Source organism: Brassica rapa, chromosome A02, assembly GCF_000309985.2.
Source record: "Brassica rapa cultivar Chiifu-401-42 chromosome A02, CAAS_Brap_v3.01, whole genome shotgun sequence".
Classification (NCBI taxonomy): domain Eukaryota; kingdom Viridiplantae; phylum Streptophyta; class Magnoliopsida; order Brassicales; family Brassicaceae; genus Brassica; species Brassica rapa.
The window spans coordinates 6239658-6255225 of record NC_024796.2 but is presented as its reverse complement, the minus strand read 5'-3'; the positions used below and the strand labels follow the sequence as shown (position 1 = coordinate 6255225).

The 15568-nt window shown below is 31.9% G+C and overlaps 2 protein-coding genes across 3 annotated transcripts; one reads left to right on the top strand and one right to left on the bottom strand.

Moving 5' to 3' along the window:
* Positions 1-667: 667 nt before the first annotated feature.
* On the bottom strand, positions 668-6334 carry LOC103851794. Of its 2 annotated transcripts, none has more exons than XM_009128663.2 (4): positions 4679-6334; positions 4347-4482; positions 4221-4261; positions 668-4099 (listed from the first exon to the last, which is right to left on the bottom strand). In XM_009128663.2, exons 1-4 carry the CDS (start codon positions 4701-4703, stop codon positions 3741-3743), a joined length of 561 nt encoding a protein of 186 aa, XP_009126911.1. In that variant the 5' UTR covers positions 4704-6334; the 3' UTR covers positions 668-3740. The 2 variants fall into 2 exon arrangements, with proteins under 2 accessions (XP_009126911.1, XP_009126910.1); XM_009128662.2 differs by having other exon boundaries at positions 668-4102; positions 4679-6326.
* A 94-nt stretch (positions 6335-6428) lies between these two features.
* Positions 6429-14159, top strand: LOC103851792 (IQ domain-containing protein IQM5). The gene is made up of 7 exons (XM_033285708.1): positions 6429-11189; positions 11392-11494; positions 11601-11666; positions 11756-11844; positions 11941-12028; positions 12114-12446; positions 12534-14159. The coding sequence occupies exons 1-7, from the start codon at positions 10687-10689 to the stop codon at positions 12891-12893; spliced, it is 1542 nt and encodes a 513-aa protein (XP_033141599.1). The 5' UTR covers positions 6429-10686; the 3' UTR covers positions 12894-14159.
* The last annotated feature ends 1409 nt before the right edge of the window (positions 14160-15568 follow it).

The following is a 15568-nucleotide window of genomic DNA, read 5'->3' as shown; positions in this document are numbered from 1 at the left end:
GTCCGTACGTGGATTGTATGTTAACCATGAACATCAACGATTCAACATATTGGTACGCGGTCTCACTCGGAGTTGGACTCACTACTTCGTCTCATCCTATTGCAATATTTTTATGGTTATCTTGTAACCTTTTTTATTCTTCATTATATATTCTATAATGTGTAAATACATATATATGTGTGTGTGTGTGTGTGTGCGCAGTGTGATACTAATCCCTAAGAAGGTTGCAAAGGTTACAGCACATGCAAACCAACAAAACACACACGTAAAGAACAATTGCTGATATTTTCTCAATAAACGAATTTTTTTTCATATACTCTGCTTCTAAAAATTACTTTAGTTTATATTTGCTTAATTCAAAAATTAATAAAATTAATAATTCACTATATTCAGTTAAACTATTTACAAATTATGTTTTCTATTAACATAATTTGTTTTCATTCTGGTTTACGGTTTTCAATCTATGCTTTTTCTTTTTTTTTCTTTTCTTTCTGGTTCACGGTTTTCAATTTATGTTTCTTTTTTTTTTCACTTTTCACCTTTTTAAAATTTTATTTATTTTCTTTTGATATGTTATTCATTTTTTGCTTTCTCCCCACCTCGTTTTATTTATTTTCTTTCAATTTGTTTCATTCTTTTTATTCGATATTTTTAGTCTTTTTTCGAACTATTTCTCCTCTTCTTTTTCAGTTTTTTTTTACCATTTTTACCTTTTTTTCCTTTTTCAAAATTTTATACTTATTTTTTTCATCTTTTTTTTTCATTTTTGCAGAAATAAAATAAAAAACCCAAAAATAATATTTTACTAAATTATACTATTGATCGTGTACAACTAATTAGTATTACATGAATCCTAGTTATACCAAGTTCTACTTTAACAATTGAGATTTTTAAATTTAAAATCTAAAATTTGAATTGAAAGGTAGAACTAAGGGCAAAAACAAAATATTGTTATTAAATCAAATGTACAGAAATATATAATTAATTAAAAGTATGTGAGATTTATATGTTCTCTATATAACAAGAATAAGACTATATATTTAAGAAATCGACCCACACGTACACTGCACCAAAAAAAGAAATACAATTCACCAAATGAAAGCGAACGCTTTTCTAAATAACGGAGTTGGTCAGTAGTCCCAATGCTTCCCAATTTTTTTATAAGAATATAATATAATTTATAATTTTTTACTATTATCACCACTAGGATATGTATATGAATCTGCTTTTCCTGCATAAAAAAATTATTTATTAGAATTTTTTTATTATATTGTTTTTAATACTTTTTATTATATTGTTTGTCTGTCAATTATAGCAATATTGTATATCTTGATCAATTAAGCCCATGTGTATATTCCATCTTCGTTTGATTGCCTTCAGTACTAGACTATATATGGATAGATGTGCATCTTTAAGATCAAAACTATAAGGGCAAAAACAAAATATTTTTATTTAATCAAATGTACAGAAATATATAATTGGTGGAGTTGTATGTTCATCTACTTCAATACTAAACAATGGATTTTTTTTTTAGACAATGGATTTATGTGTATCGTACACATTATTTGATATTTTGATGTATATTTAGTATTTGTATTCACTAGCATATGAACATAGAAAATTTATTAAAAACATGTCATTCATCGGAGACGTACTTGAATTTTTTTTTATGGTTAAACGATAATAACTAAAATATTAATTCATTTTTGGTTGAGAACAAAATATTAATTCTAAATTAATCTAGTCACTCACATGCTTTTATTGAAAATCACGAGTAAATAACTGAGTAGAAAACTTAGTTACTCCAAAAAATTATCAATCAAGTGAAAACTTTTTTTTCTTTTTTTCCTTCAATTACTGTTTAAACAGAGAAAAAAATGTATATACATGTTTATTCTAGTATACACATGAGTAAACTTATTTACTTCATTTATCTATCTCTCTCACTTTTTCACTCTTTTTTACTTTAAAATTTTCTTCTCATTTACTCTATTAACCACAATCTTTACAACTACCAAGTGGGTATTTCATAATCTCCTTGGAATGTGGCTAGGCATTCATCCTTCTTATGCTTAGAGAATTGCTCAAGCAAGGTCTGGTTAGAGCTATAGGCGATGGAAGAAAGACTAATTAATGTGTGGGGAATACAAATAGACGCTTTACTCAGTGCTACGTTTAAAGCAAACATAATTGTTGATCTCGCTTACTATGATTTACTCATAGAGCAAACAAGGTGGGACATCGATCTGGTCAGACAAACCTTTACAAACGAGATGTAAAAATCAATTTGAAAATAAAACCATCTGTAGACTGTAAGCCAGCTAGATTCAGACATTTGGGGTTTTTCAAAAACGGTGATCCACTGATATACCTATCAAAGTGGCTACAACGCTCTAGAATATTAAAGCTCCTCTACCGAATTCTTTGCCTCCAAATGAGAAGATGTTATGGGGTAATATCAAGCATATTAAAGCGCCTTCGAACCTTAAATACTTGCTGTCAAGGAGAGGCTTCGGATACATGGGATGGGATGCAAATGGGTACCTGACCATATGGATCTCCTGAGGAAAGTTTTTGTCATGTCCTTTTCATTGTCAAACGGCCAAAGAAACATGAGATCCCTCAAATCTTTCAATGTTTGAATGTGGCCTCTCTCCCAACTCTGTCTTCTTGAACGTTTGTCATCTCTATGCTTGCAGTAAAAATCATTTCTTAGATGAGACAATAGTTCTAACCTTTGTTGAACTTTCGTGAAATCTGCTGAACTCTCATTCTATTACTCTGATTTTCAGTTTTCTCGCTTGGCTTCTCTTGAGGCTATCTATCTCACTCTCTTACTTGTTTGTCACAGTTTTTTCTCTCGCTCTTCTGGTTTTAGTTCATTTGTCAAGAGAGAAATAAAGAACACATCTACTTTAATTGCCTGCATTGTTAACATCGATCACAAGGAAGCTTTTTACACTTTCACACACACACATGTACATATGTTTCTCTACTTACTACATGCACTTGCATCATGCTTTAAACCATTCTTCATGCTCCTAGACTCTTTTACACAAGCCCCACTACTCATGCTTAGACTAGTTTTACAAATAGTTATAACCAACTAAACTTACACATTTAACAACTCTTAAACCACTCTAGCTAAACTTAACTTAATTTAACCAAACTAATACTCTTATTCTTCTTGCTGTGCAACTTCTTGTTACACAACCCAACTCATCTTTGTCTTCTTGTTTGTTCACGTTGATTTTGCTTTACTTTTCTTCTTGCACTTCCAATCTTTCTTCCCTTTTTCCTTCTTCTTCTTTCGAGAAAACCTCCACAAGGGATGCTAAATTGTAATATTGGTGTCTCTTGGATCCATCAAACTGTCAACGTGGATGGAGCCTCTTAGATTTTGCAAGATGACTAAGGAAATGCCATTTTTCACAGTCTCATACTATCTTCCTCTTTCTCAACACCGAGCTGAGCTTCTGGCTCTATTATGGATGATAGAATGTCTAAATAATATACATCACAGGAATATTATCTTTGAATCTCATAAGAGACGCTTTGCTAAAACCTATAAACATTTTTATTGTATAAAGAAAGACTAAAGTTTCTGAAATATGAATAAAACGAGCTTTATTCTTAAGGTAACACTAGTACCTACAAATAAATAGAAACTCAAACCAAATTATATATCACGAAAATATTAGCAAACAAGTTCATGAATCATGATCAGTCACATGAATAACTCAATCTTTTTTGTTATCACCCCAAGGAGCACAAATCTTTTCAAGCCACTTTCCAAGAGAGCATCCTAATCCAGCTCTTTCCTTCTCCAGTGAGCCAGACCTAGAACTCTTAGGAGAATCAGAACCGTCAATCTCATTCTTCTCGGGATGGATGACGACGGCCTCGATCTCTTCCTCGGCTCTATCGAAAACATTGGGACCCTTCACTTCATCCACATGCGTGTTCTCATCGATATCATCACTGCTTCCATGAGAATCTTTGCGATGATGATGGTGGCAATGATGTTTCTCCTTTGAATGGAATAGAGATTTGATTTCGTCCTTGGCCTTTCTTATCATATTCCGTTTCTTCTTTGCATCTTCTGAACAAGAATCAAGAACAACACACGCACAAACTCACAAACTATACAAACTTGGTTATTACTTTATACCCGAACCCTAATACAAGTTTGATGCAACTATGAGAGAACAATATCGAACCTTTTTTCTCGGATTTGAGTTCCTTTTTATCAGATTCGTCCCTGAAACAGGATGTGTATAACATTATAAGCAAATGATTCCTTCTTCTTAGCATTAGCCATTAGACAGAGAGAAAGAAAACAAAACCTGGAATTCTTGTGTTGATGAATCAACCCAATAACAGCATCGAACTCCTCTTTGGCACGTTCGAACATGTTTGGTGCTTTGACTTTGCTCGCATCGATGTCACCATGAATCTTCTTGTCCGAACCATGTTCACCACCTAACACACACACACACATACAAGTTCATTTAACATGAGATACATAACTAATATCCCTACAAAATTAAATTGTAAACAAGATTCATCGCACGGGTTTTGATAAGTGCAACTGAGCAAAGAACCAAACAACTTAAAGCTAGATTTCATCGCAACGGTGTATGACTGTGGAGGAGCATGAACATCGAGGAAGGTTTACCAGAAACTGTGTTGGCACCAGTCATCGTCTTCCTTGGATGACGAGAAAATGAGAGAATCGAGGGGATTTTCTAAAAGAGTTTGTGAATGCAACATAGAATTTGGTCTCTTCTTATTTGAAAACAAACCGTAAGTGCCAGCTGGATTAGCAGCATATTGGGTCCCACTGTTATTATGTTTTTATGCTAATTATAAGTAACTAATCAAAATTTTCCTCGTTTCTTAATTCATAACCGTCTTCGTATGGGCTTTTAATTCAGACTAAAGCTATTGGGCCTTCACAAGTGTGATGCTGGGTCTTACAAAAAAAAATAAATCTATCATTTTTCATCGTTCTTAAAATAATAAATTAATAACTATTCAATATGCAAGTTAGATTTCTTTTAATGTTTGAAACTTTTTTTTTGATTAATTGGCGTAGATGCACCCAAAAACTCATGTAATTTGTCATATAACCTTATTTCTTTTTAATATTTCTAATGACTATAATACTCTTATCTCTATCTCTCTCTCTCTCTTTTCCCTTTTATGTGTTCTAATCTCTTTATCTCTTGTACAAATTCTTCAAATCATCTTCTAATTCAACACAAATCTTTATTTTTTTATTCTGATTCTTTTGACACTCATAATGCTAATCTTATTATCTCACCTCAATTTCAATGTTTTCAATTTCGAATCACAATCAACTTTTAGATAATATATACGTTAGTAAATATTTTATTACTTATCTGCTATTATTTAGATTTTAATGAATTCTTAATCGATACATGAATTGTTAGCTGTTACAAATAGATTTGAAGCTATTTAATAGATAACTAATTAATTGTTAATAGTTTCATTAACTGATATATGATTTGTTAGTCGATACATTTGTTTGATACATAGATTGTTAGATGATACTGAAATTATTAGCGGATATGTTAGTTGGTATGTAGATTGTTACCTGCTATGTAAATATTTAGCTGATAGATCTAGAGTTACTTGTTTTCGACAAAGGATAAGGGTATTTTCGTCTGCACAGTGGCAAAAGGTTACTCCTTATTGGGTTATCCATAATTATGGAAATTCAGCAAATTTTGACCTTAATTGGAGATATTCCACACATTGTCTATTTTTTTTTTGATAATCCAGAGTATCCGGCGGATCAAAATCCAATTGACTAATTTTCTAAGACATGTCCACCAACGTTAAATAGATCTGGTTGATCCCAATGAAAATTAGATACTCACGCTGCCCGCTCACAAAAAAGAATAAATATGAATTTGGTACGTTCGAACCTGAGATGTTTAGCACATTTGCAAATCTGTTGTACCACTCAACCATACTTGTGTGGTTAATTTTCTTCAGCCAAATGTTTAAATTGATCCTTGTGGAGGATTTGTGCAATTAATTTGGGAACATAAAATTGTAATAGAAGCTTAAATTTTGATGATGAAACTCTTTTACTAGAATATTTGTTGCTTGATTGGTAAAACATTTGTATTTATAATTTATAAAATTAAAGAAAAATATATAATTTATTCATTTATTTTATTTAATAATATCATAAAATTATATTTTTATCCAGAAAATAAAAAATTTATTTCTAAAATAATAATGTACAATAAAAATATATTTTTTAGAAATAGTATTTCATATTTAAAATATAATTATTCATATAAATTATATTATATTTTAAATATGAAATATTATTTTTAAAAATATATATTTTAATTTTAAAATTTATTTTTAAAATAATATTTTCAATATAAACATAATTATTAAATAAAATAAATTAATTATATACTTTTTATATATATATTAGAAATATATTCATCCGAAATAAATATATTATATATTAATTTTTATTATAATTTTAAATAACATATTTATAATGCTCTATCAATTATTTTATTAAACAATTTATCAAAAACATACATCTTTTACAGTATAATTTAAAATAACATATTTATAATGTTCTATAGTATACTGCTACTGTTTTATCATTGTTCTGCCAATTAAGGTTATGTCGAAGTATCCAACCACATCGAACTATAACAAACTAGTTTATTCAAAATTTGATATTGCGTATCAGCGTATGTAATTATCGTGAATCTTAATTTGGTTCAATTATTATTTACGTTCTCAACAAATATATGAATCTATAGATTCACAATCTACGGAAAACACATTAAGGCTCCGAATATTTTAATCCGCCTCACCCTGCCCCGCAGTTAACAGTTATAAAAATGTATACATATATGATATATGCAGAGATTTTTGTTACTATTAAAACCGTATCCCAGTTAAACCGCTTGTCTCGTACCGTTCAACCCGCAATTACCATTCGGAGCCTAGGATGTGTATCAATTAATGAGGCAGCTTTACATGCTTGTTATTTTTGATGACCAAAAGCTACTCTACATGCTTGTTTCTTTTCAAGTTTGTAACCTCTGAAGTTCAAAAAAATATTTTTTTGCAACCTCTCAATAAATCAGAGATATCACAATCGGACTATCTAGTTATGCAATTTTCTCACGAGAAAATTTTATAACACTGTTTAATGTGTAAATTATAATAAATTCATCAACAAAAATATTTGTGATATTTTATATTGTATAATTATCGATAGATAGATTGAGGATCAAATCAGAGATTACACTAAAGTTAATAACTAAAATCGTTTAGTATAAGGCGAGACAGACCCTTGATCCAATAACATGCGAACGTGATGAATCAAGGGTCGTCTTACGATCAGTTTAACTACAAAATAAATGTTGATAAAATAAATTTATAACAAGAACAGCTTAAGTACAAAATAAATTTTTATAAAAAGAAAAAAAATCAGTTAGCTTTGAAGCAGTCGTCTTGCATGTGTGTTTTTTTTTTGAATGCTAAAAGCAGATCATGATTTTTCTTAATGGTCATACTTAAACTTTTTTAAACTCGATCAACCACACGTCTATGATCTGGATCCCAAGAGACCCGAGTTCGAATCCGCACTACATCAAATTTTCACGCGCATGATCATCAGGGCTTTCACATTCTCTCCGGAGAATGGTTTACCATTTTTTTTCTTTAAACTTGATCGGAAGGTTTTGAAATCTACCTCCAGAGATCTAACTTCAAAGTTTGACATCTTGGTCTTGGGTCAAGTCCGTACAAAGAGTAAGAATGATCTTACGATATAATTTACTCACAGTATGAAATCGACACCGAGAAATGTGACCAGCACGTCCACAAAAGAGATGAATTATTATCATACGTAGTATATAACAAACAACCTCATAATATGAATCGATAGCGCAAAATGTGGCTAACTAATATTTTTCCGTATATAGCATTTAGAAAAAAAATATTTAGAACATTTTAGACTTCACGCTAACGCATTATGTGGTTTTTTCACCAATGCGAGACCTTTAAAATCTCAACAACAGAAAAAGTAAACAAGAATATTCAAATCGAAATACACGTAATTACGGTCTTACTTGTTGACCAGTGTTGTAAGTTATAATCCATAACCTGGGATAGTGTTTTACTTGGTAAATAATTAGGCATAAAGTTATAGCCCTTTTATTACGCTTCTAGTAGAGTACTCTTCTAATGCACACAATGAAATCAAGTAATGTTTTAAGTTGTAAGCTATTATATATATATTTATGCAAAATTAATATTGTTACACAAAATCCAGAAACTAGTTTAATGTGAACGAAAAAAGAAAAATTGTTGCATAAACAATAACTGCACATATCAATAGTAGTTCAGCTGTTTTTAGATATTGTTTTGTTACTAAGAACATTTTCTTACTACTGCGGTATTCCCATACTTTGAGGTAAAGGTAGATTTCAACATCATATAACACCTAATTAAGAAAAAAATTAATTTTGTTTGTATTAACGTAATAGTATATGATAATTACTGTATATATATATATATTAAAACAGATATTTGTTTTGTGTCGTGTAAAAGGTGAACAAGTGAGATGAATAGACCAACAACTTTGAACTAAAATAACACGTACGTCGTCCAATTTAGTAGAAAAATATCAAAAAGAAATTCTATTTGGAAAGCCAAGGGACTTGACCGAAATTGGTTGACTCTGCATTTACACCTTGCGACCCCGAACCGGTTTTGGTGCTCTCTCTCGTTGTCTTTATCACATTCATAATATGGTTGCTTTCTTTGACCGTCATAAATCATAGTAATATTTATTTTATTATTGTACAGTAGTAGTGTTATAAATTGAATTTATAAAGATGGCCGGGCCACTGATATCAATTTATTATAATGTATTTTATTAATATTGGCTTTGCACTATCATAATCGCAAGTTCGTTATCATATGATTTAAAGTCGTATTTATATGTGCAGCTATATGCTTAGTGTCCCACACCGCGTTTTCTCACCAAACTCGAATGTTAAAGATTTGATTTGACTTGTGTGAAATTCCCTAACCAAAAGAACGAGAAATTAGCCCCACGAGCTTACACGAAAACATGCCATTTCTTACACGGTTTCGTTTACTAATTAAAATGTTATGACCCATTGATTTCAAGATATTATATAATAGAAATAAAGTTGAACTGTTAGTATTTGTAGACATTAAAGTACTGATGTATAGAACATCATTATATGTTTCCTGTTACCGTCACAAATGAAATAACATCCAAAGCATAACCATTAATCTGTATATTTCTTAGATTCTGCATTAGCATTATGTAAGAAAAAGTCATGTCTCAAAGCATAACCAGTTGAATTCGACATAACTGAACCATATTAATTATAACCAGTCGAATAAATTATAACATAATTTATGAATCTCTGCGTAATCGATAGATTTTGTAATCATCACGTCGGTAGTAGTATAAAATAAAATAAAATAAAAAGGATAATCTTTAAATATAATCTCAGCTCAGTAGCTCATAGGAGAATTGTTCAACATGATTATTTTATATACAGCATACAGGTGTATTCTTCATAGCATTGAAATATATTAGCAAAAAAAAACATTATTCTCCTTTTCCGTTGTAGATCTTATACAACCCTTGTTTGTTTGAATGTAAAAAGCGCAGAAACCAAGAATATTTAATACATTTTATCCAAAATAGAAATAGATGAAATCTGTTGACCGACCAAACAAAATAGTTAATGATCAGACCAGAAAATTCTGAAATGCATATAAGTTGTGAGGACGCTAAAACTGTACTCCACTATTAACCAAGAACGACGTATTCAAAGATGCCACCATTCATACGTAACGCCGTGCGTATATCACATATGTAATTACAAGTTAGCATGTAATATACTAATATATAGATGTATACAACTTCTAACAATGTTATCAAATAGTTTGTAACTTTGTATAAGCAATAAGCTGTGAGTACGTTTAGTCGTTTATACATTCAACCTGACGACGTATTCAAAGATGCGCCTCCCACAGACTCCAACTCGTAACGCCATGCGTATATAACATACGCTTACACATATGAGTATGTATAAGATAATGTATACAACTTCTAACAGTGTTATAAAAATGTAGAAAATAAGTTGTGAGTACGATCATCTAACCAATATGAGGACGCATTCAAAGATGCCCCACACGTTAGTATGTATTTTATGTTGCATTGAAAATCAAAGAAGAGCTCGTGTGGTTTGATTTATTACGTTTTAAGTTATGAGGAAAACGTAAAACCTTTGAATTAAGACTTCGAAAAATCTTCAGTGCGTATCCTAAGGTCCAGTCCCAAATTTGTTCTGAAGAAAATCTAATTATTACATCATTTTATGTATCGATTAACATTAATTAAAGTTATATATATAGACGACAGATGGGCAAAGAAGAGACATAACCAGAAACAGAGTTCTTCTTGTCTTTAATAGGCCTCTCTGTTAACAACATTCGACGTCGAAACTTCTCAAGATCGTAACAGTGTAAGTGATCTTCCTCAATCTTTGGGTTTCAACATAAACTATTTTCACTTATTGATCTCCTTGTCTGAATCTTTACTTCTAAATTTTGCAGGTAGCTCTAATGGCTTTATCTTTTGGATTCTTACAAAGGGACAACAGTTTCAAGAAAGATTCACAAGAGTGTAAAACACCAAGAGTTCTGAACAACCCAGTAAACATGTTTCTTGAAAAGACCCTATCCTTCAAGGATTTGGTCGATCAGGGGACGAATTACAAAGATGAGAGCTTTGGGGTCAAAACGAGAAAAGGTATAAACTTGAAGGGTCCTAAACCAGATAACATGGTTCTTGAGAGGAGTCTCTCGTTCACGAGTCTAGTCCAGGTGGAGAACAGAGAAGAAGAAGACGACGACGAAAGAGGCTCGCCTCCTAAACGAAGGAACAAGGGTAAAATGGGCATAATAGGGAATTTAACGGCGTTAAGTGTACCTGCACCGAAGCCGTTTTGGTCTCCAAGACCGTCGACGGAGCTTGACGCTGCGGCCTTGACGTTACAAAAGGTTTACAAGAGTTATCGAACGCGTCGAAATCTCGCTGACTGTGCAGTTGTTGTTGAAGAGTTATGGTACGTCAAAGTTATAATATTCTATGAAATATGCATCGTCAATCCAATTTTATTAGAAAAATGCTTAAAAAGTTGAATGCATTCGCATTGAGAATTTTACATTTTGACTAAAGCTTTTTACCATATATTACAATAGAAAATAGGTTCATATTTACACACGCCGGATAGTGTGATATGAAATTATATGTGTGTCTTGGTTTAGGTGGAAAGAATTGGAATTGGCAGCGTCAGAACCGAACCGAACCAGCCAGAAACCAGAGACGGCTGTGTCGAGGTGGGCAAGAGCTGGAACAAAAGCGGCAAAGGTAAACTTACTACGAAAGTGGACATATAATTGACCCTTTTTACTTTATACTCCATGATAATTAATTAAATAAATATCATAATTTAGTAGTCCCCTATGTTTTGTAGTTAGGGAAAGGATTGCTGAAAGATGATAAAGCCCAGAAACTAGCATTGCGACATTGGTTAGAAGCCGTAAGTTTCGGCTTTATTTAATTTACTTTATTATATGGATATTTAACTTTGATATATAATAATGTCTTGTTTATTTTATTTTTGTACAGATTGATCCACGTCATAGGTACGGACACAATTTACACTTATACTACGATGTTTGGTCGGAAAGCGAGAGTACTCAGCCATTCTTCTTCTGGTAAATTTAAATCAAACTTAGTCAACCATTATTTCATTTTTTTTTTCACAATTAGTTGAGCTGATTCCATGGTAAACTTTATGAACGGTTCTAAAGGTTAGACATCGGAGATGGCAAAGAAGTGAATCTCACCAAATGTCCACGAACTCTTCTTCAACGCCAATGCATCACTTACCTTGGTCCGGTATGTATTCATTATAATTCGGTTAGTTCCGGTTATGAACTATTCAAATTCGATTTTAGTTGGTTTGAATGGGTCATGTTAACAGAAAGAGAGGCAAGCGTACGAAGTTGTAGTGGAAGGAGGGAGACTAGTCAACCGACAAAACAAGAACTTTATTGAGACCGTTGAAGGAACCAAATGGATTTTCGTGTTGAGCACGGCACGGAAGTTATACATTGGTCAGAAACAAAAAGGACGGTTTCAACATTCAAGTTTTCTCTCCGGCGCTGCCATCATTGCCGCTGGTAGAATTGTCTCACACGACGGAGTTTTAGAAGCCGTGTGGCCGTATAGTGGTCATTATCTTCCGACAGAAGAGAATTTTCGAGAGTTTATCGATTTCTTAAAAGAAAATCATGTGGATCTCACTAACGTCAAGGTTTTTTTTTTTTTAAATGAAAAGATATTAATCTCATCAAAATTAGCTTAACTACATAATTTATTGATGGTTATATTTTGTTTTCAGTTGAATGCGATTGACGATGATAATCATATGGTCTGCAATGATGGAAGCACTAAGCCGTCTATATCTAACGGTCGAGATGAAACTAAAGCCATCACGGATGATGCGACGGCTGATGATCTGAGGGAACAGAAACGCTTTCCATGCAAGTGGAGTACCGGGAATGGGCCTAGGATCGGGTGTGTGCGGGACTACCCTATGGACTTGCAGACGCGGGCGCTTGAACAAGTTAACCTTTCTCCTCGTGTGGTTAACATGACGATGGGACTATTTGGTCCAATACCTTCACCAAGGCCTAGTCCAAAGATTCGTGTCTCTCCTAGGTTATTTTGCATGGGTCTTCTTCCAAGTCCAAAGAATTAATTTTCCAGCTTCTTTTTGATCTGATATCATTCAATTTTTCTTGTCTTCCTTGATCTTGGATGATTCTTTAATTAGGGTACAACTTGTCCCTCCCCATTAAAAGTTTAAGTAGTTTAATTTTACAGTCTTACAGTTCTATAACATGTAACCTTTTATTTACTCTGTGGCATCTATTTTAATGTCATATTTTTCAAATAATTGTTTCCAGCAAATCAAATATATTAATATCAAAAGAAGTTTATAAGATGCAAAACATTTCCAATACAACAGTTACAACAATTTTTTAAAACAACAAAACAATTTTAATGTGGAAATGGAAAAAGTAGCTAAGTTATTATTTTGAAAATTTTATAATCAGATTAAATATACCATCATACCCTTTCTTCATATAATTTTATAAACTATTGTTTTTCCATAAAACTCCAAGATAGATCCATCATAATATTAACTAGTAAGATTGGTTTAAACGTTGTTGGTAATGAATCTAAACCGTGTTTCCTTGTCGAAAATGCCAAAAGAAATGGAGGTTTGTGATGCCCGACGAACTCTCCATATTTTTTTTTGTTTTCTCCTTGACAGTTTCCAAGATTGTTCTTTGAAAAGTAGTGGTCTAGTGGTAGTGGACGGGCCTTGGATGCAAACACATTCCGGGTTCGATCCTCCTGCTGCGGAAACTAAATCACATTGTTCTGCTCATCACGGCTGCGGATACGTCCGTATGAAAACCCGGGAGAGAGCTTGTCGTGGGTTGCACCTCCTACCCGAGGGTTAGGTCTGTGTCTTTAATAGATCCGGGTTTAACCCTTTTTTTTCAAAAAAGTAGAACGGTTAGTTTTCTTTTCAAATTCTAACAACTCCCTTTGTTTCATGTCACTTTATCATTTTTTTTTGTTACACAAAAAATATCATTTTACTATTTCAATGCAATTTATATTTATTTTCAGCGGAATATGAATTATAAAATGTATTGATTTTATAAATAAATTTATTTATCTAAAATATTACTGGTTAAATAGATAACATTAGTGAAAACATGAATACATTTCAATCGGTTTCTGAATATGTGTGAAAATGTCTAAATTGCAATCTTTGTAAAAGGGAGGGAGTACTAAACAGTAACAATGAGGATTTTTTTTCAAATACCAAAGAACACACAAATCCAACGATCTAATACCAAGAAAAATCAAATCATGTGAAACTAAACACCAATGATTATGAAAACCGACCGAGAGGCGTTTGGAGCGGAATAAAAATAAAAATAAAAAAAATTAATAAAGAAAAATAAAAAAAAATAAATGTTTTCGAATTATACTTTTCAAATTCGAACTTTTTTATAATTTTTTTATAATTTTTTTTCGATTTTTTTTTTTCAAATTTCTTTTTGAAGAACGAAAAATATGTTTGAAACTATTTTTAAAATTTTTTTATATATATTTTTAAGTATTTATTTATATATTTATTAGAATCCTAAATTTCACATTCTAAAAACCCTACCCCACCTCTCAACTCTAAACCCTAAGTCTAGATTAGTTAACCATAAGGGTATAATTGTCTTTTACCCTTCATTAAAAATGAAGGTAAAAATGGTTAGTGTAAACATGAAAAGTGGTACTATGAATATGCTATTTGTGGCAATTTTCCTTAATATTTTCTATGTTAGTTTTGTTGAAAGCCTTGCTCATATAAATAAACAGTTAAGTTCTTTTTCCAAAGGTATGTCCTTTGTCTTACAAAAGTCCCTGTATATATGTATATATCTACCTAAAGTGTCTATATACTTACTTAAAAAAGAACCCGATTAATGAATTAAGTTTTCTAAACAAAATTTGTTTTTTTTTTCTTTTGGGTCAAACAACTTTGTTAGGTAATGTTGGTGTGTGTACAGATTATTGCGATGAGAGTGATTGATGCCTTATTTACCGATCTGATGAGCCCATTGCTTGCAGGATAAGAGAATAATTTACGAAATGGGACAATTTTCCGTTAACCCAAACAGTTTGGGCCAATAAGAGATCCAATCATATGTGTCCACTCTGTCCTATGGCTCATCGGTACTTGTAGGTAGGGATGGGTGTTCGGATATCCGTTCGGGTTCGGATCGGGTATTCCTACACTTCAGATCGGGTTTGGATAATTTTAGTTACGGTTCGGGTATTTCAGATATAACCGAAAAAACAAAAGCATTTGATAATTTTTTTGAACTACTGTTTAAAAAAAATTAAAACCATATAATTTTTGCAAAATAAAAACTGTTCATTCTCATGCTTTTGTTCCGTAACATGATTCAGAGTAACAAGGAAAGCTTCATGGTTGGAAACTATCCCTCCACATGAAGAACGACATGATGGTTCGAGGTGATTCCGGTTGTTACAATAACGTTTATGGTGGTTATCGTTGATGACAGCAACAACCAATGTCTCCGATAAACTTTATATAGATTGTGAGAAGAACAATATTTTAGGAAGGAAGATCTTATAGGGAGAGAAGATGAGAAATGAGAGATGCAGATGGTGCTTTAATCTCCCACGTTTAAGAAAAAGATACATATTTATATATATGTGCACACGTTTAGGTTAAAAAAAATAGTGATTTGGTATTGAATTTACATAATCTTAGTTAAACTAAAACCAGTTAAGAGAAACCAGCCATTACATATTGGATGAAAGTTGTTGATT